The sequence below is a fragment of the Barbatula barbatula genome (genome assembly GCF_947034865.1).
Source record: "Barbatula barbatula genome assembly, chromosome: 13".
Classification (NCBI taxonomy): Eukaryota; Metazoa; Chordata; class Actinopteri; order Cypriniformes; family Nemacheilidae; genus Barbatula; species Barbatula barbatula.
Window position 1 is genome coordinate 16,740,733 of NC_136776.1, and position 24,992 is coordinate 16,765,724.

Sequence of the window (24,992 nt, forward strand, 5' to 3'; positions counted from 1 at the left end):
TCTCTTCAGTTTCAGGGTGAAATAGAGACAACAAGAAACAACCAGATTCTAAATCAAATAAACTCGTGTTATTTATTTCCGCTTATTAACCTTTACAATATATCAAACAGAAAATATAACGCTGAAACTAAGCACAAAAAAACATTGATGCACCAAAAAACATGAATTTACAGAATTTGTTCAGAACAGAATATACCTTTATAATAAAAAATAATAAATGTGTATAGGTAAAATGTCTGAAATGCAGAGGAAAATATTCAAAACACAAGCCACAAATAGTCAAATGAATGGACATATTCCTTGAACGTCCTGTAACAATGCTGTGCCATACAATACTAGACCACAAAACCTTAAAACTACTTGATAATAATGAATATTTTTTACATACGGGAATACATCACCTTCATTACCAATGAACTACCAATAAAGTTACTTTATTTTCCGCATGTAAAGGAGGAATGCAATAAAGCATCTTAACATTTAAACAGTCATAAAGGCCCTTTCTCCTTTTTTCCCTGCACACTCTTTCTCCGTCCTCCTGACAAGAATGACAAGTTCTGAAAGTGTCATATTGCTTGCTATATGCAGTGATTTTGGATATATTACTTTATTATAATTTTTTGTATCATGCAGCATAAAGTTCAGTCTTAGAACGAGCATTTACAGACAACGTGTTAATTCACATTAAAATGCCCAAACATTCAGAAAATGACAAACGTTTGTAAAACGGTGTACACATTCACGAATCACGTGTGGAACAAGCTGTTTCTCTTTACCAGTCTCCCAGCACAGAAGACACGGAGAGATGCGATCCTGCGCTGGGTCATAGCCGGACCTCACGCTCATATGCGTCAGGGGTTCCGGTAGCAAACTCTAAAAATATCCCATTTCTTTACACCGTAAATTATATTTTTGGCGGTGTAGTGTGTGCCCGTCTTCTAGGCCACTGAACATATAACCCAAATGGCATGATCCCCATTGCATAACACCTCTGTGAAGATTCGACTGTGAGTTTTGGTGAAAAAACATGGAAAATGTAGTTAGTTTGAAGACAGCAGGCAAATGAGAAAGTGTTTGTATTGTTGATAACACATTAGAATTTAGGTGTAAAGATACAGATTCATAGATCTACTATTCATTTTAATGTTTATTCATGTGATTCTTTTCTATGGCGATCATTGGTACTTGGAATAACTGTTTTATTAAAGGTGGTACTTGAACTGAAAAGATTGGGAACCATAGTGGCTCTATAGATAGATCTCCGATACGGCATAAACCTTTTTTCCTCCATCCAGAAAAAAAGCTCCATCAATCTGAGAAGGTTGAAATGAAGGATTGCATGATATTGGTAATATATTCAGTATATATTGGTAATACATATATAATAAAACTTTTGTAAGATTAGAGAATTCATTTATCTGATTCAAACGTCTCAGAGAGTTTCTCAACACGAGGCCTCCACAGTCATTGGGCTTTTGCTCGGCAAGTAACAGAATCATGTTGTCTAAAGAAACGTACAGGCAAATAAACATTATAATAAAATAATGATAGTATTATTAAAGTTTTCAATATAGTTAGTATTTGTGTGTTAATAAAAAAGGAGAATGTTACTGAATGATAAACCAAACTCACTGCAACAGATTGAATGTGAATCTTTATTCCGAAGTGAGAATTTTATAAAGATTATTTGAAACCATGAAACTTTATGGTGAGCATATAGATTGCAGCAACATAAATGCATTCATGTGTTCTTGTCTCTGTGTCTCTGTCTCGTGTGTCTGTCCATCTTCATGCTTTGGTGCATCAGAAATCTTCAGGTCTAAATACAAAATATAATGAAACAGAAAATACATCATTACAGGTTGGTTGGTATAAATGTTTCACTTCTACATTTCTCTTAAATTCATTGTAAATTTGCATTGTTGCATTACCTCAGTGTTAACCCAAGTCTATCCAAATATATTTTTTGTTTCACCTTAAGAAAAGGATAAAAACACTATTATTGTGGGTACTGTGGGTACATTTATTATGGTAAAACATCACTTAAATAAAATGCAGAATTGATATTTGATAAAACACATTCAGATGTCCAGTGTGACTACAGCACTGTCATTAATGTGTGAAGTGAAAACAGACTAACACGTACTCACATTTCTTTTTAATAGTTATCTTCCCATCAGAGCATGTCCCCATCACATAATCTAATCTCCGGACACCTCCAGCATTCCATCCCTTTTTACAATCAAGTTGAATCTCTTCATCACTGTGCCTTATGTAGTTATCTTGGACAGGTTGTAGGTTGTACTCCATATAAATCATAGGTGTTAGTTTGCAAGGCTCTATGAGACAGACAAACTGATTTAAAGACATCAGAATAAACTTCATAACAGGATTGACAATAATATGGTATTAGATGACTTACTCAGACATTTTGGAGGGGTGTCCCATATCCCATCCCTACAGCTGTAATGTTTTTTCTGTATTTTCAGCACATAGTAAGATTGGCAAGAGTATGATACCTTTGTGATGACCTCATCTTTCTTATCCTCAATGATATAATCTCCATCTTTTATTAAAGGTGGTGGAGGACAAATGATACCTAATGAAATCACAGTATCAAAGACAAAGATTAAGCAGTATACTACAGTTCATGGTAAATACAATCTTGTTTCATTTGCCTTTAGGATGATTTGTTTGCAGAATATATATATATGATAAAGTAAACAGTGATACAAGTTTCAAACCGAAATCTTGGAGACCCACGATTGGGTGATGGGGGGTTAAGAGGTGGTTGTGGTGGTTGGGTTAGGTCTGTGGGCGGGAACCACGTGGCTGTTTTAAAAACCCCCTGACTCGCCAGGTGTCTCACCCTTCACCATCATTTGATTGTTAAAAACATTGTACATACTTATGAATACATGCAGTGCTATGCGCAAGTGTCACGAAACTATTCAACGTCAAAAAACGCATCTATGGGAACCTCTCGCACCCGCAGGCCAGTTTCAAGATACCCAGAGTGCGAGGACTTTAGAAGAGCGAGCGTCATGCTTTTATGGAAGTTACGGCTCTCTGTGGCGCATGATACAGAACTTGTTGCCTCGCTATATTCACAAGTAAAACATTTTAAAGACAAACCATGCAGCAAAGTATCCGTTGATCAGATTGAAGCAAACTGCAACGCGTTAGTATTGGTGTGCTGATCTTCGCTCATCATATCCGTGTGAGCAGTATTTCTCGCATATGAATCCTATGAAGTCCATACATACAGCTGTCAAGGTTAACAGAGGAGTTGAAATGGCGGTATGTAAGTGTCTTGACAAAGTACGAACCGAACTACAAAGCTATTTGCAAGACGCTAGTTCCCTATCGATACTTCACTCGTACTGCGTAGCAGGACGCTATGGGGAAAACTCCTTTTTTTCTGATGACTGAAGCTTTTCAATAGCGCAGTGAAAACTGTACGGCCATTTGTGTGAGAAAAGTAAAACTTTAAACCAATGGCAGTGAAGCTGCACAGACCAATGGCGATGGCACCCGCCAAAAGGGGCGGGGCTTTTGGCTATTTATATTTAGTCATTTCTCAGACGCTTTTATCCGAAGCTGCTTACAAAGAGTTCGGGGAGCAATAAGCCATATGTCATACAAAGAGCAATAGTACAATAGGTGCTAATACAAAGTTACTAGTTTCAACAAAAGCTAGACCACTTCCTGTCGAGAGTAGAGAGAGGGTTAGTGTACGTTTTTGTTCATGTTTTTTTTTCATATTTCTGTCAAGTATTCACAGAAGAGGTGTTTTAAGTAGTTTTTTGAAGTTTGTGAGAGATGTGGTTGACCGGACCGCATTGGGAAGAATGTTCCACCAGGAAGGAGTCGTGAAGGAGAATGAGCGGGAAAGGGATTTACTGCCCTTATGAGAAGGTATTACAAGGCGCCGCTCGTTTGCTGAACACAGTGTTCTTGATGGGGTGTAGGAGTGTAGTAGGGTGTGAAAGTATGCCGGTGCAGATCCAGTGATTGTCCTGTAGGCAAACATCAGTGACTTGAATCTAATCCGGCCTTCAACCGGTAGCCAGTGGAGAGAGATGAAAAGGGGTGTCACATGAGCCGTTTTGGGCTGTTGGAAGATGAGCCGTGCTGCTGCGTTTTGAACCAGCTGAATTGGTTTGATAGCCTTTGCAGGAAGACCAGCAAGGAGAACATTGCAGTAGTCCAACCTTGAGATGATCAGGGCCTGGACAAGGAGTTGTGCCGTATGTTCAGTGAGATAGGGTCTAACCTTTCTAATGTTAAATACTGCATATCGGCATGATCGCGTTGTCTTTCCCATGCCGACACATGTAAAATCTCTGTGTTTTGTCCGGCACATAGTAAGATTGGCAAGAGTATGATACCTTTGAGATGATTTCATCAATCTCACTCTCAATGTTATAATCTCCATCTTCAATTGAAGGTGGTGGAGGACAAATGTTGCCTGAACAAATCACAAACGCATGTATGTCTGGTTTGAACAGTTTTCTACAGTTCATCAATAAAATATTGATGAACTTAACTTTTGAATAGCTACATTTTAATATTTTGCTTTTAATTGAAATGTTAAATGAGATTTCAGACTTATTGTTATAAATCATTTGTAAATGTGACTCACTTGCGCAGTCAATCGTTCCAAACCATTTTTCATTTTTACACATCAAAGTTCCTCCTGGTATTTTGTCATATGGTTTATTGCACTTGTATGTCAAAGATCAAAGTTGTTGTATAGATTTTTCTTATATAACAGAGTCACAAACCGCAAGTTCTCTGACAGTTTGGCACACTGAGCTTTTTCTGAAATAAAATATTCCTGTATTAAATAAATAACAATGCCTGCATATACTGGATAATATGTCATGTATATGTAGACATGTATCTACATGTAATGTGCATATATTATATTCAAATTACAGGATTTATAGAACTTGACTGACTAATGCATTCTGGGTAAATCCAAGTGTGCACGTCACATTTGGCGATGGTCTCTCCTATAGATTCATAGCCATCATCACACTCATAGCGTACTGTGTCTCCATGTGAATATTGGGTTTCATCAATAAGTTTGGAATTGTTTACAGTCAGAAGAGGCTTTGAACAAAAAACTGCCAATAAACGGGGAAAAAACAAGATAAAACCCAGAGTGCTTGAACCCAGTGACACCAAGTTTTGTACAATAGGAACATTTTGTTTATTGTATTGTATTAAGACGGGAAACAAAACTACCAATCAGAAAAGTTCACATAAAAACATAGTGTTAAGCATTTGAAAGTTCAATATACCTTTTCCTTCACATTGTGGATATGGATTATCCCAGTTTCCATCTGACTGGCATGCAATTGCTCGTTGGCCGTTCATCTTCATGTTATCATGAGTACATTTGAAAACCAAGACATGTCCAGATTTATAAGGTGGATTGACTCCTGGATGTCCCATTAAAATGTGAACTTTATTGAGATCTTGCACCTGACAGGTGACTTCTACAAGAAATGATATAAGAATGTACAAGAATATAAAAGGTCTCCTTTGGAGAAAAACAGGCATTTTCAATACTCAGTTTACTCCGAGGCCACAGTTTGGTATGATTTTGGCACAGAACACAAACAGCCCTACCTTCAGTGTTTGTTGTGATTTCCTTCCATTTCAAAAGAAGAATAAAGAGAAATATCTTGCAGGATTTCATGTTAAGCTGTAAGCAGAACATCATAAGCAGTCCTTGGATTAATACTTTTTACACAGAAGATTTACATGTTTGAAGAATGTATAAAACACGAGGAATGATGTTTTTTAAATAATGATAGTAAAATAAAATAGTACAAATAAACTGTGCCAACAGTTCCTGCATAAATTAGACATTAAATGTGTTTTAACATGTGAGCCGTCGGTGTTTGTTGCAAGAAAGTCTATAGCTGGATAAACAGAGAATAAAACAATGTTGGCGCTAACATGACCGAAAGTACAATTTATTATCAAATATAAGCTATTCAAATATTAAAGAATGTTTAATATTAGTTTATTTCAATATGAATTTAAATATTAACCTTTATTCAAATGTGTAAATACAGTAGTCAGTAAATATAGTATAAAACATGATGACTGTAATATAGTGTGTAAATGTAGAAAATCTTTATAGCAGTTTACCTGTTTTAATGGAATGAAGTAATGTAGTCTCCTAGCAAAGATTGACAGTTGACTGGTAAAAAGTTTAATGATTTTCTGCTCAGGGTTGTGTGCTGACAAACATTGCACAATCTAAACAAATCCAAATACACAGTGTTTTTTTAAATAAGTCTTTAATGTAAAGTAAAACCTGCTAAAAAATGCCAGAGAACAGAAGCTGAAGAAGAGCTAAATCCCGTCTACATTGACATGGAAGTTGAACTGTATACACAGAAGTGAATAATTCAAAAGTCATGCAACCTTAACCTTGAAAAACCTTTGTAGGATACCTGTATCTTTGCTAAATACTTTCTTTTCTTTTGTTTGTTTCTCTTCAGTTTCAGTGTGAAATAGAGACAACAAGAAACAACCAGATTCTAAATCAAATAAACTCGTGTTATTTATTTCCTCTTATTAACCTTTACAATATATCAAACTGAAAATATAACCCTGAAACTAAGCACAAAAAAACATTGACGCACCAAAACACATGAATTTACAGAATTTGTTCAGAACAGAATATACCTTTATAATAAAAATAATACATGTGTATAGGTAAAATGTCTGAAATGCAGAGGAAAATATTCAAAACACAAGCCACAAATAGTCAAATGAATGGACATATTCCTTGAATGTCACGTAACAATACTGTGCCATACAATACTAGACCACAAAACCTTAAAACTACTTGATAATAATGAATATTTTTTACATACGGGAATACATCACCTTCATTACCAATGAACTACCGATAAAGTTACTTTATTTTCCGCATGTAAAGGAGGAATGCAATAAAGCATCTTTACATTTAAACCGTCATAAAGGCCCTTTCTCCTTTTTTTCCCTTCACACTCTTTCTCCGTCCTCCTGACAAGAATGACAAGTTCTGAAAATGTCATATTGCTTACTATATGCAGTGATTTTGGATATATTGCTTTATTATAATTTTTTGTATCATGCAGCATAAAGTTCAGTCTTAGAACGTGAATTTACAGACAACGTGTTAATTCACATTAAAATGCCCAAACATTCAGAGAGTGACAAAAGTTTGTAAAACGGTGTACACATTCACGAATCACGTGTGGAACAAGCTGTTTCTCTTTATCGGTCTCCCAGCACAGAAGACACGGAGAGATGCGATCCTGCGCTGGGTCATAGCCGGACCTCACGCTCATATGCGTCAGGGGTTCCGGTAGCAAACTCTAAAAATATCCCATTTCTTTACACCATAAATTATATTTTTGGCGGTGTAGTGTGTGCCCGTCTTCTAGGCCACTGAACATATAACCAAAATGGCATGATCCCCATTGCATAACACCTCTGTGAAGATTCGACTGTGAGTTTTGGTGAAAAAACATGGAAAATGTAGTTAGTTTAAAGACAGTGTGAGAAAATGAGAAAGTGTTTGTATTGTTGATAACACATTAGAATTTAGGTGTAAAGATACAGATTCACAGATCTACTATTCATTTTAATGTTTATTCATGTGATTTTTTCTATGGCGATCATTGGTACTTTGAATAACTGTTTTATTAAAGGTGGTACTTGAACTGAAAAGATTGGGAACCATAGTGGCTCTATAGATAGATCTCTGATACGGCATAAACCTTTTTTCCTCCATCCAGAAAAAAAGCTCCATCAATCTGAGAAGGTTCAAATGAAGGATTGCATGATATTGCTAATATATTCAGTATATATTGGTAATTCATATATAATAAAACTTTTGTCAGATTATAGAATTCATTTATCTGATTCAAACGTCTCAGAGAGTTTCTCAACACAAGGCCTCCACAATCATTGGGCTTTTGCATGGCAAGTAACAGAATCATGTTGTTTAAAGAAACGTACAGGCAAATAAACATTATAATAAAATAATGATAGTATTATTAAAGTTTTCAATATAGTTAGTATTTGTGTGTTAATAAAAAAGGAGAATGTTACTGAATGATAAACCAAACTCACTGCAACAGATTGAATGTGAATCTTTATTCCGAAGTGAGAATTTTATAAAGATTATTTGAAACCATGAAACTGTATGGTAAGCATATAGATTTCAGCAACATAAATGCATTCATGTGTTCTTGTCTCTGTGTCTCTGTCTCATGTGTCTGTCCATCTTCATGCTTTGGTGCATCAGAAATCTTCAGGTCTAAATACAAAATATAATGAAACAGAAAATACATCATTACAGGTTGGTTGGTATAAATGTTTCACTTCTACATTTCTCTTAAATTCATTGTAAATTTGCATTGTTGCATTACCTCAGTGTTAACCCAAGTCTATCCAAATATATTTTTTGTTTCACCTTAAGAAAAGGATAAAAACACTATTATTGTGGGTACTGTGGGTACATTTATTATGGTAAAACATCACTTAAATAAAATGCAGAATTGATCTTTGATGAAACACATTCAGATGTCCAGTGTGACTACAGCACTGTCATTAATGTGTGAAGTGAAAACAGACTAACACGTACTCACATTTCTTTTTAATAGTTATCTTCCCATCAGAGCATGTCCCCATCACATAATCTAATCTCCGGAAACCTCCAGCATGCCATCCCTCTTTACAATAAAGTTTAATCTCTTCATCACTGTGCCTTATGTAGTTATCTTGGACAGGTTGTAGGTTGTACTCCATATAAATCTCAGGTGTTAGTTTGCAAGGCTCTATGAGACAGACAAACTGATTTAAAGACATCAGAATAAACTTCATAACAGGATTGACAATAATATGGTATTAGATGACTTACTCAGACATTCTGGAGGGGTGTCCCATATCCCATCCCTACAGCTGTAATGTTTTTTCTGTATTTTCAGCACATAGTAAGATTGGCAAGAGTATGATACCTTTGTGATGACCTCGTCGTTCTTATCCTCAATGATATAATCTCCATCTTTTATTAAAGGTGGTGGAGGACAAATGATACTTAATGAAATCACAGTATCAAAGACAAAGATTAAGCAGTATACTACAGTTCATGGTAAATACATCTTGTTTAATTTGCCGTTAGGATGTTTTGTTTGCAGATTATACATATGATAAACTAAACAGTGACACAAGTTTCAAACCGAAATCTTGGAGACCCACGATTGGGTGATGGGGGGTTAAGAGGTGGTTGTGGTGGTTGGGTTAGGTCTGTGGTCTGGAACCACGTGGCTGTTTTAAAAACCACGTGACTCTGCAGGTGTCTTACCCTTCACCATCATTTGATTGTTAAAAACATTGTACATACGTATGAATCATGCAGTGCTATGCGCAAGTATCACGAAACTAATCAACTTCAAACAACGCATCTGTGGGAACCTCTCGCGCCCGCAGGCCAGTTTCAAGATACCCAGAGTGCGAGGACTTTAGAAGAGCGAGCATCATGCTTTTATGGAAGTTACGGCTCTCTGTGGCGCATGATACAGAACTTGTTGCCTGGCTATAATCACAAGTAAAACGTTTTAAAGACAAACCATGCAGCAAAGTATCCGTTGATCAGATTGAAGCAAACTGCAACGCGTTAGTATTGGTGTGCTGATCTTCGCTCATCATATCCGTGTGAGCAGTATTTCTCGCATATGAATCCTATGAAGTCCATACATACAGCTGTCAAGGTTGACAGAGGAGTTCAAATGGCGGTATGTTAGTGTCTTGACAAAGTACAAACCGAACTACAAAGCTGTTTGAAAGACGCTAGTTATGTTTGCTTTCATGAGCAGAGCAGAAGTTTAGACATTTGCCGATCAGTCTGCAGAATTTCAAGAAGTCGAACGAAACTGCAGTGTTGTGCGAGTATCCGTGCTATGGGAACATGCACGTTTAAAAATTGTTATATGTTAGATATTATGAAGTTTAATTGAATGGAAGCCTAATGTAAACCTATAAATTGTTTATAAGTAATGCATCCATCGTTGAATTTGTTTCACTGATTTTGAGTTGTCTGTGGACATGTTATCTTTTCGAAGGAAGAGAACAATTGATCCCCACAGGTGGTTGCAGCTGTTGTGCAGGGCAAATAGGGCTAAAACTTTTTAACGTTTTATTCCTTGACATAAAACACACTGTTTTTTAAAAGCCTGATTGTGTCTTTAAAATGGTGGTTACTATCAAGTTTGTAAAGGTGTCTACTTACTTTGGCGGGGACGTTACACGTCATCGCGCATATAAAGCTCACAAATAATGCAACATGGACACAAATCTCTTAAAACGTAGATGCGGATTCATTCACAGATGATAACTTTCCAGGGAACATATTTTTTATAGTTCGAAAGCTTTTTCGGAGGCTTGGCGGTGGTGATGTCGAGGAACCTTAAAAGAAAACTTCACCTCAAAATAAAAATGTTGTAATTTTTTACTCAACCACATGATCTTGTGATTTTTCAAGACCATCCATAAGTCCATCCGCGTCCTAAGGTGACAAAAGCCATGTGGCACCAGGAACAGAGAGAGATTCAAAGTCTACCAAAGAATGTCTCTTTCTCCCCTCTTGCCACCTTAGAAAGGCTTAAAGTGTAAATAATTGTTTCTACCGTTTATGTTTGTTCCCATGATATGCTAGCCTAACCATAATATCAAAGGCATAGGTGTTACACCGTAACTAGGCTCATAATTGTGTTCTTGTACAAATTATGGGTCAATGTTCTAATAACCCTATCATGTTTCATACATAAAGGTTCCCCTTTTCCTTCTTTAGATGATGGTGTATAGCACAGTAATGTATTGTATACCATACTCGTTTTATTTTCATCTAAGAATATTACAGCGCCAAAACTTCCCGGTGACCATAAATGCAAATGAGCTGTTGAGCCGGACAAAGGAACATTCCCGCTCAAAAATCAGCTCACTACATTGGATCGCCCACTCGGGAGGGGCGTGACGCCCTCAGGGTTAAAACATCTGTGCACGGAAGAAAATGCGCTCGTTGCTGTTCCTTCAATATCTCGAGACCTGTCTCCTCCCTGGAGACAGCCCTTTTTCGGCAGTTTGCTTCGGCTAAGTTCGTACTTCCTTCGGCAGCCAATCCGGTTCTCAGGGAGAACCCAACGGACTCACCGCTCGCTTTAAACGCATCAGGACTTCCATCAGCGCAGACCAGAACATGTCCCAGCACATCTAAAAGCCAATGCAAGTATCTGGTCTATTTATAAATAGCTGCACATAAGTTTTACCCCTTTCAATAAGGAGGTTGTCCTTGATGGTTTATGCAGATGTGAATTGCTGATGTAATAATGCCACTCCTACTTTGTCTATTACTTTCATTCTTTACTGCTTTTACGTTCCATGTGTGTTTGTCTAATTGTTCATCATTGTTTAGTTAGTTGGTTTATTTCCCCTTTGTCTCGTAGTCAATAAAATCCCAAAAGTACACCTGAATTGAATCTGCTGTTTGCTCATATAACTCGAAGTCAATGAAATAAGATCTTAAACGTTATTTAAGCTGTATATTGTATTACTATTTTAGTAATACAAACTGTACGAACATAGGAAATATTATTTTATCCTGATCAGAAATTTAATGTTTCTTAAACGTTTGTAAAGCAGTAATCCTCTATTGAGAAGTGAGTTGGAAGTCTACAACTTTAGTTTGCAGGACAAACGAAGTCGTCAGATAACTTAAAGCAATTCTATAAAGGTTACTTGTACTTAATTAAACAATTCCCCTATCGGGAAATTGATATTTGTTGTTAACGACAAGCAAATTATATTCATAAACTAATGAATATTCAATCCATTTGAGTTAATTATTCCCCAAAACTCATAGTCGCTACAACGTTCTTGAGGTTTAGAGATGATGACCGCGTTTTCAACTCTTGTAGGACTGTCACAACCCTCCTCATCCACTGGAAAATCACAAGATTTGAGAGTCTTTCATTTTTACAATGCAACTTGTTGGCAGAATGCAAAAAATAACATAGCGTTAAGCATGATGCATTATACACTTGAATTAATATACTATATTTTTTTCCAGAATGTCTTGAATGACAGCAGAATTGATGTTTAGGAATGCTTTAAGAGCAAACAGTAACTGCCAACTTTCAGCAACAAAACCACAACATAATTAACATGTATTCATTTATCTAATGTAATATGTCACTTGTGTTTTGCAACATACAGTATATACAGAGAGATTTATGAAACGGCTCACCTTCACAGGTTATTGTTTCCCATGTTCCTTTGTCGCATTTAATAGATTTTTTTAATGATTTGTATCCTGGATCACATACGATATCTGCAGATTGTCCAGGGATTGTTTCTTTTAGATGTCCATGTTGAACAATTGGCAGAACACCACATTTGTCCTCCGCTGTAAACCCAACAAACACATTTTCATAACAAACACATTCCACTGAAAAAAAATATTCTTGAGGTTTAGTTAATACTACCCAAGCAAATCATTCTCAATACTGATTTTCAATAAATTTGCATATAGTTTACTTTGTTACTTAATATAAAGTAAAATTTACTCCTGGGCTGTGAAATCTGATTCAGTAAAAACACTCACGAATACATTGCGGCTCATTTGACCAGCGGCTGTTGTGGCACGTCACTGCTCCCCACCAGTACCCAAAGACCGTTTTATAACCTGTGTTGCATGAATAATAGATACTGTCCTCTGTAGGGGGGTTTCTCTCTATGTACCCGTTTTCCAAAGTTGGTGTAATGCAAGATCCTTCCTTTTCTGTGAAGTATATAAATACGGTCTCATTGACACAATACTCAGATGTTGAGGGTGTTTAGATGAATGATAATAACATGATTTACCAACGCAGTCCTGTTTGTTTATCCATTCGCCTGCAGAATTACATGTGATTTGTATAAGTTGCTCGGGTTCGAATCCTGGAAGACATTTGTATTCTATTCTTGAGGACACATCGTATTTAGTGCGTTCACGACTCACAATCTTTGCATTTGGGATGTTTGGTGCTTCACAGGTAATGTCTGGAAAACAAATTCATCACAGTATTAGAATGTAAATTATATGATGTATTAATAGCACCGATTGCGGATGGATAGAAAGACATACAGTACCAGCACACAGTGGATCTGGTTTCCAACCATCTCTTGTACATGTGGCCATCTCTGCCGTTTGACGATATCGAGGCAAACACCTGTAAGATCTTTTCGCATCCAATTTCATTTCTCCATCGAAGTAATAACTTGGATAATAAAGACGTCCGTCACGTGGAATTTCACATCTAATCTCTGTAAGAAGATTTGTTATTCAAGATTTATTATAATAAAACAATTATACAACGAGTTAAGCAATAAGTCCAATAAAAGCTTCTCTGTATGCTCACCCGCACAAGTAGGACGGCTGTCCCATTCCCCATCATTCTGACAGTGAAATGTTTTTGTGCCTTCTTTTGTAAATAACAGCAAGAATCTTTCAGAGCAGGTAATACGGACCGTCTCTCCAGCTCGAAAGAAAGTTTTTCCCTCTGGTGTAATATTTTCTATTCCATATTTTACATTCTTGAGTTCACAGGTTATTTCTGAATAAAACGAGCATAATAAAGGGGTCAAACTTAAATGAATTATTTGCATAACTGTTTTGGGGCATATTTGACTGTGGCACTGTTGACTTTGTGTTGGATCTTTATATTATTTATATAGCCACAAGCAAAATAATAATATAGGAGGATTTGACCAAATAGAGATTTTAAAAACATAATATAAAATTACATTAACAATTATTGCAAACTATAACTTTGAAGCCTTGTTTTCTTTATTTCAATAGATTCTTCAGAATCCTTTATTCTTATTAATAGTGAAGCATCACCTTCCTGTCACCTTCCTGTCACTTTGTCTGTGGTTGTTCTTTCGGAGGCACGTACTAGTGTTTTTGTCAGCTTGCCGTACGTCCGGTGTCTACCTCACTCATCCCCCCTGTCAGGCTTTTCCCTCACCAGGTTCTCATCACCACTTCACCCTGTTCTCCTGTAGTTCTTTCTGGCCATCATTATCATCCTTATCTTTGATTTCTCGCTGCCTGAGCCTTGTTAGGTTCCCCTATTAAGTCCCTCTCGTTCTCTTGTCTTTTCGGACCGTCACAAGGTAAACCTCTGAACGCTGTGCTCTGCCGTCTTGGCTTTAGGTCTTGTAGTTAAAACTATCTTGTCTTGTGTAGTAATATCTCCAGCAGTTAACCTAGTTCCCTCAGTTCTCGTTAGCCTATTCTCTACTTCTCCAAAGTTCCTGTTGGCGTCCCGGACTGCACCACCCTCCACCACCGGCACTCATCTCACTATGGGGATCTTCCCTCCTTCGGAGCTATCTCAACGGGACTTCCGGCTGGCAGGCCATCCAGGGGTTCAAGGAACCTTGGTTTCCGTGCGCCAGAGCTTTGTGTTGGCTTGCTCAGTGTGTGCTCAATGTTAGCCATCTCATCGACCACTGGCTGGTCTACTCCATCCTCTTTCCATCCCCTCCTGCCCTTGGTGACACATTGCCATGAATTTTGTCACCGGCCTTTCACCCTCTAGCGATAATACCATCATCCTTATGGTGTTGGATCACTACTCCAAGGCGGTCAATTTTGTTCCCTTGCCCAAGATCCCCTTCGCCCAAGAGTTAACTCAGCTGTTGGTGGACCACGTCTCCACGGTCTACCGGTTGACGTCATTTCCGATTGGGGTCCTCGGTTCACCTCCCAGTTCTGAAAAGAGTTCTGCAGACAGATAGGGCCTCTGTTAGTCTGTCCTCAGGTTTCCATCCCCAGTCCAACTGGCAGTGTGAGTGAGCCCACCAGAATCTAGAATGAAGACTCAGCTGTCTGACGTCCCACAATCCCAGCTCCTGCAGCCAACAGATCTCGTGGCTCAAGTATGCTCATAACTCCTCATCCATCTCTTCGTCAGGTATGTCCCCATTTGAATGATCTATGCAAGAGCGCGATGCTGCGGTCCCTTCTGCTCTGGCGTTCGTCCGGCATTGCCCCCCACTCTGGCGATCTTCATTGATCGCCCCCCTCTCCAGAAGGCTGGTAACCTCAGACCGAAGCACGGGAGTGTTCTCACCTCTGACTGAGGTAACTTGGGCGGGGTGCCTGACGAACCGAATCGTCCTCACTACTCGTCGTGACGTGCTGGCGTGCACCTAGATAGCATGATGAAGGAGCTAGCGAGGGGATCTGCTTCATTGCCCCTGTGGGGGGATGTTCTGTTGTGGGCAGCATGGCTGTCTCGTGAGGGCAGGTGGCAAGCCGGTCTGCTAACTCACCTGCCTAAAGTCTTTGCCGCCGGACGCAGCGACGAATGGAGGGTGCGGATGGCTGCGAAAGTTGGATGCGCAACTTCGAGTTGAGGCTGCTGCATGTCATGGGCACCCAGGGAGAAAGTGGGCAAAATGGTCGACAGGCCCTGGGTAGGATTGAGGTGGGACGTGGCCAGGACCATCCCAGTGCGGCTCGACAGCGACGATATTACTGGAGCTGCGCAAGTCTCCCTGGGTGGTCCCCGTCCGGGCCACTACCTGGAGGGCTGCAAATACCGACCGGGGCCTGGTCATGGCTGGTTGAAGACGTTCCTCTGTCTGCTGCCGGTGTCACCAACATCCCACGCTGCGCGATGGATGCATTTAGAAAGCTGGCTTTCTTGAAATCTCACATCTGCACAAGTTGCCTCAGACCACCAAAGTGCACATTGTCCAACCTCAGCGATGACGAGAGCTTACAAGCTTCGGAAGGTCCCATAACAGCACGCTCTATCTGGGCTACCGACATTGCCCTTAGGTGCTCCAGAGTTGAGGGAAGTCAGGGCGACCAAGCTCATCTACCATGAACACCCCGAAGAGGGCACTCCAGATTTTCGTGCTCCTCATGCCTTTCCGGGAAACTGGCCCCTATGCGGGACGCAGTTCCCCATGTTCCGTATCCAGGTACCAAGACTCCGGCTGTGGGCTGCTGGGAAGGCAGTAAAGTGCACCGCAACCCGATGCTCATGGCGGCCGGGCTAGCATAGCTGAAACAACTCTGCGTCAGTCTTGACCTGGGCTCAAGCTGCGAGTCCTCAGCGTCTGATGTCAGAAAGACGCCATCCAATGTTGCTATCCAAGACGGTATTGTGGCTGTGTCCACGCAAACAACCAGCAATGACTGCATTACCATATCCACGATTGCTACCTCAGCATGCTGGGGACGGTCGCACCCAAGACTACAGCGGCGAGACATGCCTGGTGACATGTGCTCGCTGTAGGAGAATTTGCCCATTTAGAAACAACTACCGAAACGCACAGGGGAAGTGGCAAAACGCTTGGACGAGTTCCGCTGCTTTGCTTCATAGACCCAGTAGAAAGAATCTAAGATCACTCAGCATAAGCCTTGCAGGTTCCGAAGAACAAAAAGGAGAATGAATGGTCACGCTGTCCCATTCGCCAAGTTCATTGGCCTTCTCAAAAGTATAAACGGAGATGATAGGTTCTCAAGTCAAACCCCATTCTGTCAGTCTCGAAACAACGTCGAGAGACAAACAGAAAGGGAACCCAATGAGACAATGATCATTCTTTATGCATGTATTGAACATTTAGCATAATTTATAACATTTACTGCAGCTGTACACATATGAAAAATCGGGCAGTGATGTACCGTTTCGCAACTTTATTTATTTAGTGTTTTCATGATTTAGTTCAAATGTCCATCTCTTTTTTAAATGCTTTTAGTTAAACAATCAACTGATACTTTTACTGAAAGGCATTAAGTGTACAGATTCTTCTCATCTCTCATGAATCAATTATAATCGTCCAATTGAATGAAACATTTTATTACCTGCTGCGTTTGAGGATCCAAGTGTATTTAAACCTAAAATCAAACTGACGATTATCGGATATATTTCCATTTTCCAGAGATGTGATCTGTTTGAAGAATGTTCAGTCAAGCAAATATTTGACAACCAGTATCTTCAGAGAAATGCAAGCATGTGTCAAATGGAATTAAATCAAATGGGTGTTTAGGTGCACGTAAAACAAGTATCAAGGTCCTCTGCTTCTCCGGGAATAAAAACATTGACTCATACTGCACCCTCCCAACAGCGTTGTCCCTCCCCATAATGTCCTTCCACCCACATCAAACATCTTTCAGTAACACATGCTCAGTGCTCTCTCTTTTTATAATGTGTCTATTTATGAGGTGTTTTTTATACAACACACCAAAGTTAGAATCCCTTGTTTTGTTGTGATTCATCCTAAAATGTCCATTGCATACAGAACAGATTTTGATGTCACTTGTTTGTGGTTTGGTGATCTGATGTTATCTTAACAAAATGTTTCCACCTGACCAGACAACAAAAACTCCATCACACACAGTCATGGCTTACAACACTGTATTTAAATCATGTTTTGGTCAAAGATCTTGACTTTTCTCTTATACAGTATCTGATAATATCTGGGTCATTTTCAAAGTTAAATTGAACTATAAGATAAGCTTTTACACTAAAGCAACAGTGGTTATAAATGCGTTTGAGTGCTCTTGTCGCTGTGTCTGTCCATCTTCATGGTTTGGTTACATCAGAAATCTGCAGGCCTTAACACATAACATTATGAAACTGTGAATACATCTTATAACTCACTGAACATTAGAATAAGATATTCACTTTGTTTTTATTGAACAATTATTGCCTTTAAATAAAAATGTTGTCTTGTTGTGTCGAGACTAACAGAATGGGGTTTGACTTGAGAACCTATCATCTCCGATTATACTTTGGATGAAATTAAGTATTCTATATAAAATGTGATCAAAGAAATCAAATCTTTGATAACCCTGTCATATTTTCTTTTAATTTATTTCAGATTTTCTGTGCATAAAAATAGAACAATATTCAACAACGTTCTCTCAGATTCATTGTGAACTTTCATGCATTACCTCAGTGTGCTTCAGTTTATTTTGTTTAATATCTTTGGTCACCTAAAGAAAAGAAAAAAGATTGTGGCTATATACAGTATAATAAAATGACATGTGATCACATGAGTAAACTAATAACTGCTTCTTCTCCTGATGGAAACTCATGTGAGGAGAAGAGTTTAATGGTCTCTGAATGATCTGTCGCTTTTTCAAACCTTCCTCTTACAGGACATGCATAAGATAACATAACATTTATAACACATTCAGCTGTGCACTGTGACTAAACCAACACTGTGATAAATATAAAGAGACTAACATGTACTCACATTTATTATCAATTGTCATCTTCCCATCAGAGCACGACACCTTAACTGTGTATTTTCCTCTCGAACCTCCAACCATCCATCCATACTCACAATCACGTGTAAAGCTTTCTCTACTGTGTTTTACATATTTATCTTGCTGAAGTTCTATATTGTACTCCTTATAAATCTCAGGTGTAAATTCGCAAGGCTCTGCGAGAGACAAAATAGAACGGATGAAAGGTGCTGTGAGCGATTTCTGTTAAAAACTTAAATGAACAAACAAACAAACACTTTTGTGAGTGTTTGCTAGATGTCTATAAGATGGACGTGTATACTTTCATATCATCTTTACTTGTTTGTTCATTTGCATTATTATTTTGCATGGCTCGTGTAATCTGTCCAGAAGTACTGTATGTGTTTAGGAGTGTAATGGAATTCGACTACTTTGGTAATGGATGACTTACTCAGACATTTTGGAGGCGTCTCCCATTTCCCATCCCGACACATGTAAAATCTCTGTGGTTTGTCAGGCACATAGTAAGATTGGCAAGAGTATGATACCTTTGTGATGATTTCATCAATCTCACTCTCAATGTTATAATCTCCATCTTCAATTAAAGGTGGTGGAGGACAAATGCTGCCTGAACAAATCACAAACGCATGTATGTCTGGTTTGAACAGTTTTCTACAGTTCATCAATAAAATACTGATGTACTTACCTTTTTAATAGCTATATTTCAATATCTTGCTTTTAATTGAAATGTTAAATGAGTTTTCAGACTTATTGTTATAAATCATTTGTAAATGTGACTCACTTGCGCAGTCAATCGTTCCAATCCATTTTTCATTTTTACACATCAAAGTTCCTCCTGGTATTTTGTCATATGGTTTATTGCACCTGTATGTCAAAGTATCAAAGTTGTTGTATAGATTTTTCTCATCTAACAGAGTTACAAACCGCAAGTTCACTGTCGGTTTGGCACACTGAGCTTTTTCTGAAATAAAATATTCCTGTATTAAACAAATAACAATGCCTGCATATACTGGATACTATGTCATGCATATGTAGACATGTATCTACATGTAATGTGCATATATTATATTCTAATTACAGGATTTATAGAACTTGACTCACTAATGCATTCTGGGTAAATCCAAGTGTGCACGTCACATTTGGCGATGGTCTCTCCCATAGATTCATAGCCATCCTCACACTCATAGCGTACTGTGTCTCCGTGTGAATATTGGGTTTCATCAATAAGTTTGGATTTGTTTACAGTCAGAAGAGGCTTTGAACAAAAAGCTGCCAATAAACGTGGAAAAAACAAGATAAAACCCAGAGTGCTTGAACCCAGTGAAACCAAGTTTTGTACAATAGGAACATTTTGTTTATTGTATTGTATTAAGACGTGGCTACATTTGACTGGAAACAAAACTACAAATCAGAAAAGGTCACAGAAAAACATAGTGTTAAGCATTTGAAAGTTCAATATACCTTTTCCTTCACATTGTGGATATGGATTATCCCAGTTTCCATCTGACTGGCATGCAATTGCTCGTTGGCCGTTCATCTTCATGTTATCATGAGTACATTTGAAAACCAAGACATGTCCAGATTTATAAGGTGGATTGACTCCTGGATGTCCCATTAAAATGTGAACTTTATTGAGATCTTGCACCTGACAGGTGACTTCTACAAGAAATGATATAAGAATGTACAAGAATATAAAAGGTCTCCTTTGGAGAAAAACAGGCATTTTCAATACTCAGTTTACTCCGAGGCCACAGTTTGGTATGATTTTGGCACAGAACACAAACAGCCCTACCTTCAGTGTTTGTTGTGATTTCCTTCCATGTCAAAAGAAGAATAAAGAGAAATATCTTGCAGGATTTCATGTTAAACTGTAAGCAGAACATCATAAGCAGTCCTTGGATTAATACTTTTTACACAGAAGATTTACATGTTTGAAGAATGTATAAAACACGAGGAATGATGTTTTTTAAATAATGATAGTAAAATAAAATAGTACAAATAAACTGTGCCAACAGTTCCTGCATAAATTAGACATTAAATGTGTTTTAACATGTGAGCCGTCGGTGTTTGTTGCAAGAAAGTCTATAGCTGGATAAACAGAGAATAAAACAATGTTGGCGCTAACATGACCGAAAGTACAATTTATTATCAAATATAAGCTATACAAATATTAAAGAATGTTTAATATTAGTTTATTTCAATATGAATTTAAACATTAACCTTTATCCAAATGTGTAAATACAGTAGTCAGTAAATATAGTGTAAAACATGATGCCTGTAATATATTGTGTAAATGTAGAAAATCTTTATAGCAGTTTACCTGTTTTAATGGAATGAAGTAATGTAGTCTCCTAGCAAAGATTGACAGTTGACTGGTAAAAAGTTTAATGATTTTCTGCTCAGGGTTGTGTGCTGACAAACATTGCAGAATCTAAACAAATCCAAATACACAGTGTTTTTTAAAATAAGTCTTTATTGTAAAGTAAAACCTGCTAAAAAATGCCAGAGAACAGAAGCTGAAGAAGAGCTAAATCCCGTCTACATTGACATGGAAGTTGAACTGTATACACAGAAGTGAATAATTCAAAAGTCATGCAACCTTAACCTTGAAAAACCTTTGTAGGATACCTGTATCTTTGCTAAATACTTTCTTTTGTGTTTGTTTCTCTTCAGTTTCAGGGTGAAATAGAGACAACAAGAAACAACCAGATTCTAAATCAAATAAACTTGTGTTATTTATTTCCTCTTATTAACCTTTACAATATATCAAACAGAAAATATAACCCTGAAACTAAGCACAAAAAAACATTGATGCACCAAAAAACATGAATTTACAGAATTTGTTCAGAACAGAATATACCTTTATAATAAAAAATAATAAATGTGTATAGGTAAAATGTCTGAAATGCAGAGGAAAATATTCAAAACACAAGCCACAAATAGTCAAATGAATGGAGATATTCCTTGAACGTCCCGTAACAAGGCTGTGCCATACAATACTAGACCACAAAACCTTAAAACTACTTGATAATAATGAATGTTTTTTACAAACGGGAATACATCACCTTCATTACCAATGAACTACCGATAAAGTTACTTTATTTTCCGCATGTAAAGGAGGAATGCAAGAAAGCATCTTAACATTTAAACCGTCATAAAGGCCCTTTCTCCTTTTTTTCCCTTCACACTCTTTCTCCGTCCTCCTGACAAGAATGACAAGTTCTGAAAATGTCATATTGCTTGCTATATGCAGTGATTTTGGATATATTGCTTTATTATAATTTTTTGTATCATGCAGCATAAAGTTCAGTCTTAGAACGTGAATTTACAGACAACGTGTTAATTCACATTAAAATGCCCAAACATTCAGAGAGTGACAAAAGTTTGTAAAACGGTGTACACATTCACGAATCACGTGTGGAACAAGCTGTTTCTCTTTATCGGTCTCCCAGCACAGAAGACACGGAGAGATGTGATCCTGCGCTGGGTCATAGCCGGACCTCACGCTCATATGCTTCAGGGGTTCCGGTAGCAAACTCTAAAAATATCCCATTTCTTTACACCGTAAATTATATTTTTGACGGTGTAGTGTGTGCCCGTCTTCTAGGCCACTGAACATATAACCAAAATGGCATGATCCCCATTGCATAACACCTCTGTGAAGATTCGACTGTGAGTTTTTGTGAAAAAACATGGAAAATGTAGTTAGTTTGAAGACAGTGTGAGAAAATGAGAAAGTGTTTGTATTGTTGATAACACATTAGTATTTAGGTGTAAAGATACAGATTCACAGATCTACTATTCATTTTAATGTTTATTCATGTGATTTTTTCTATGGCGGTCATTGGTACTTTGAATAACTGTTTTATTAAAGGTGGTACTTGAACTGAAAAGATTGGGAACCATAGTGGCTCTATAGATAGATCTCTGATACGGCATAAACCTTTTTTCCTCCATCCAGAAAAAAAGCTCCATCAATCTGAGAAGGTTGAAATGAAGGATTGCATGATATTGGTGTATATATTAAAACTTTTGTCAGATTATAGAATTCATTTATCTGATTCAAACGTCTCAGAGAGTTTCTCAACACGAGGCCTCCACAGTCATTGAGCTTTTGCTCGGCAAGTAACAGAATCATGTTGTTTAAAGAAACGTACAGGCAAATAAACATTATAATAAAATAATGATAGTATTATTAAAGTTTTCAATATAGTTAGTATTTGTGTGTTAATAAAAAAGGAGAATGTTACTGAATGATAAACCAAACTCACTGCAACAGATTGAATGTGAATCTTTATTCCGAAGTGAGAATTTTATAAAGATTATTTGAAACCATGAAACTTTATGGTGAGCATATAGATTGCAGCAACAAATCTTCAGGTCTAAATACAAAATATAATGAAACAGAAAATACATCATTACAGGTTGGTTGGTATAAATGTTTCACTTCTACATTTCTCTTAAATTCATTGTAAATTTGCATTGTTGCATTACCTCAGTGTTAACCCAAGTCTATCCAAATATATTTTTTGAATCACCTTAAGAAAAGGATAAAAACACTATTATTGTGGGTACTGTGGGTACATTTATTATGGTAAAACATCACTTCAATAAAATGCAGAATTGATCTTTGATGAAACACATTCAGATGTCCAGTGTGACTACAGCACTGTCATTAATGTGTGAAGTGAAAACAGACTAACACGTACTCACATTTCTTTTTAATAGTTATCTTCCCATCAGAGCATGTCCCCATCACATAATCTAATTTCCGTAAACCTCCAGCATTCCATCCCTCTTTACAATAAAGTTGAATCTCTTCATCACTGTGCCTTATGTAGTTATCTTGGACAGGTTGTAGGTTGTACTCCATATAAATCTCAGGTGTTAGTTTGCAAGGCTCTATGAGAGAGACAAACTGATTTAAAGACATCAGAATAAACTTCATAACAGGATTGACAATAATATGGTATTAGATGACTTACTCAGACATTCTGGAGGGGTGTCCCATATCCCATCCCTACAGCTGTAATGTTTTTTCTGTATTTTCAGCACATAGTAAGATTGGCAAGAGTATGATACCTTTGTGATGACCTCGTCGTTCTTATCCTCAATGATATAATCTCCATCTTTTATTAAAGGTGGTGGAGGACAAATGATAGCTAATGAAATCACAGTATCAAATACAAAGATTAAGCAGTATACTACAGTTCATGGTAAATACAATCTTGTTTCATTTGCCTTTAGGATGATTTGTTTGCAGAATATATATATATGATAAAGTAAACAGTGATACAAGTTTCAAACCGAAATCTTGGAGACCCACGATTGGGTGATGGGGGGTTAAGAGGTGGTTGTGGTGGTTGGGTTAGGTCTGTGGGCGGGAACCACGTGGCTGTTTTAAAAACCCCCTGACTCGCCAGGTGTCTCACCCTTCACCATCATTTGATTGTTAAAAACATTGTACATACTTATGAATACATGCAGTGCTATGCGCAAGTGTCACGAAACTATTCAACGTCAAAAAACGCATCTATGGGAACCTCTCGCGCCCGCAGGCCAGTTTCAAGATACCCAGAGTGCGAGGACTTTAGAAGAGCGAGCGTCATGCTTTTATGGAAGTTACGGCTCTCTGTGGCGCATGTGTGGTGGAATTTTCTTCTTCCTTAATCAAGGTGAGTCAATTTTGACAAACGCAATATACAGAGACATCAGGTACTTTGCAAAGTATTTTATTGTCGTTTAATCTGCATCATAAGCAATGAGCATGGTGCAGAGCAAAGGCACTCTTTCCTTCTGCACCCAGAGTTTATATATTAAAACGTGAAAACCCCCTCCCTTTGCCCCCTAGCCAGAATCCCGAGCTGGTTTCCGAGAAGTGATGCCCGTTATTCCAAACAGAACATCTTGGCCTCTGCTCGAGGGCAAAGGCAGAGTGGTATGACGCGTATAGAGAAAAACATGATAACATAGAAAAGAAAACATAGATAGAAACTTCATAAACATATAGATAGACACATCAAGAAGCTAGACTAGAAAATTTCCATTACATTCCCCCCTTTTATCATATATGATAACCAAAATCTTTATACTTTGACCATGTAAGATGAGCAACGCCCTTTCTCTTACAGGTTTCATTCTTCTATCTAAACAGTTCTTAAAATCCCACTAGAATTGGTAACACCACCTGCTTCAGCCTTCATCACTTTCCATATTTAGGCTGTTCAGTCATATCATCCAGCTTCCTGAATGTAGAAACAACAACTGACCCTGAGCTTTTTACACACACACTGCTTTTATCTGCGGTGAACACATCTAAAACTAACCTACCCTGCAATCCTAATCCCCTACTTCCAAACTGTTCAATTCTGTACTTTTCTTACCACCTGGTTCTCTGCACTCTGTCTTTTCTTCTGCCTTGTTGGTGCTGTTTGCAACTGTCAACCGGGTTGTGACTTTGCAGGGTGACCCTTCAGCCTTTTCCGGTCCTCTAATCTCAGAGGACTGACTTTCCATGCCTGCTCGAGTCGCATACACCACCAACAACTGTCATTCACTCCAACCTCTTTTCTTTTCTATCAGTGCCAATGCACATGCCTTATTGCCTTTGCATTGGTATACTGCCATTCTCGTATCTACCTTCTAG

General features: G+C 37.9%; 2 protein-coding genes across 3 annotated transcripts in view; both read right to left on the bottom strand.

The window, feature by feature from the left end:
* LOC306902981 (complement factor H-related protein 1-like) overlaps positions 1 to 19,889 on the bottom strand; it is a gene marked incomplete at its 5' end in the record, with an annotated part of 51,595 nt that extends 31,706 nt beyond the window's left edge. The window contains 6 exons of the mRNA XM_079471901.1: positions 18,029 to 18,070; positions 18,334 to 18,522; positions 18,777 to 18,953; positions 19,128 to 19,307; positions 19,448 to 19,615; positions 19,808 to 19,889. Of these exons, the coding sequence (XP_079328027.1) occupies positions 18,054 to 18,070; positions 18,334 to 18,522; positions 18,777 to 18,953; positions 19,128 to 19,307; positions 19,448 to 19,615; positions 19,808 to 19,889 (813 nt within the window). The 3' untranslated portion in view covers positions 18,029 to 18,053. The remainder of the gene's footprint in view (positions 1 to 18,028; positions 18,071 to 18,333; positions 18,523 to 18,776; positions 18,954 to 19,127; positions 19,308 to 19,447; positions 19,616 to 19,807) is intronic.
* On the bottom strand, positions 1,643 to 17,165 carry LOC306902848 (complement factor H-related protein 1-like). 2 transcript variants are annotated; one of them, XM_079471717.1, is made up of 10 exons: positions 16,937 to 17,165; positions 13,473 to 13,667; positions 13,204 to 13,377; positions 12,937 to 13,113; positions 12,677 to 12,853; positions 12,320 to 12,478; positions 2,423 to 2,599; positions 2,151 to 2,339; positions 1,932 to 1,975; positions 1,643 to 1,819 (listed from the first exon to the last, which is right to left on the bottom strand). In XM_079471717.1, the coding sequence occupies exons 1-9, from the start codon at positions 17,004 to 17,006 to the stop codon at positions 1,950 to 1,952; spliced, it is 1,344 nt and encodes a 447-aa protein (XP_079327843.1). In that variant the 5' UTR covers positions 17,007 to 17,165; the 3' UTR covers positions 1,643 to 1,819; positions 1,932 to 1,949. The 2 variants fall into 2 exon arrangements, with proteins under 2 accessions (XP_079327843.1, XP_079327844.1); XM_079471718.1 differs by lacking the exons at positions 1,643 to 1,819; positions 1,932 to 1,975; positions 2,151 to 2,339; positions 2,423 to 2,599 and adding exons at positions 6,571 to 8,335; positions 8,448 to 8,491; positions 8,667 to 8,855; positions 8,939 to 9,082.
* Positions 19,890 to 24,992: the final 5,103 nt, after the last annotated feature.

Coding starts and splice junctions, on each gene's coding strand:
- LOC306902848 (XM_079471717.1), bottom strand. CDS start 17,006: ATGGAAATATATCCGATAATCGTCAGTTTGATTTTAGGTTTAAATACA. Junction 13,668..16,936: donor TGGATCCTCAAACGCAGCAG/GTAATAAAATGT, acceptor CGTTTTATTCAG/AAATAACCTGTGAACTCAAG. Junction 13,114..13,203: donor ACCAGATCCACTGTGTGCTG/GTACTGTATGTC, acceptor TTTGTTTTCCAG/ACATTACCTGTGAAGCACCA.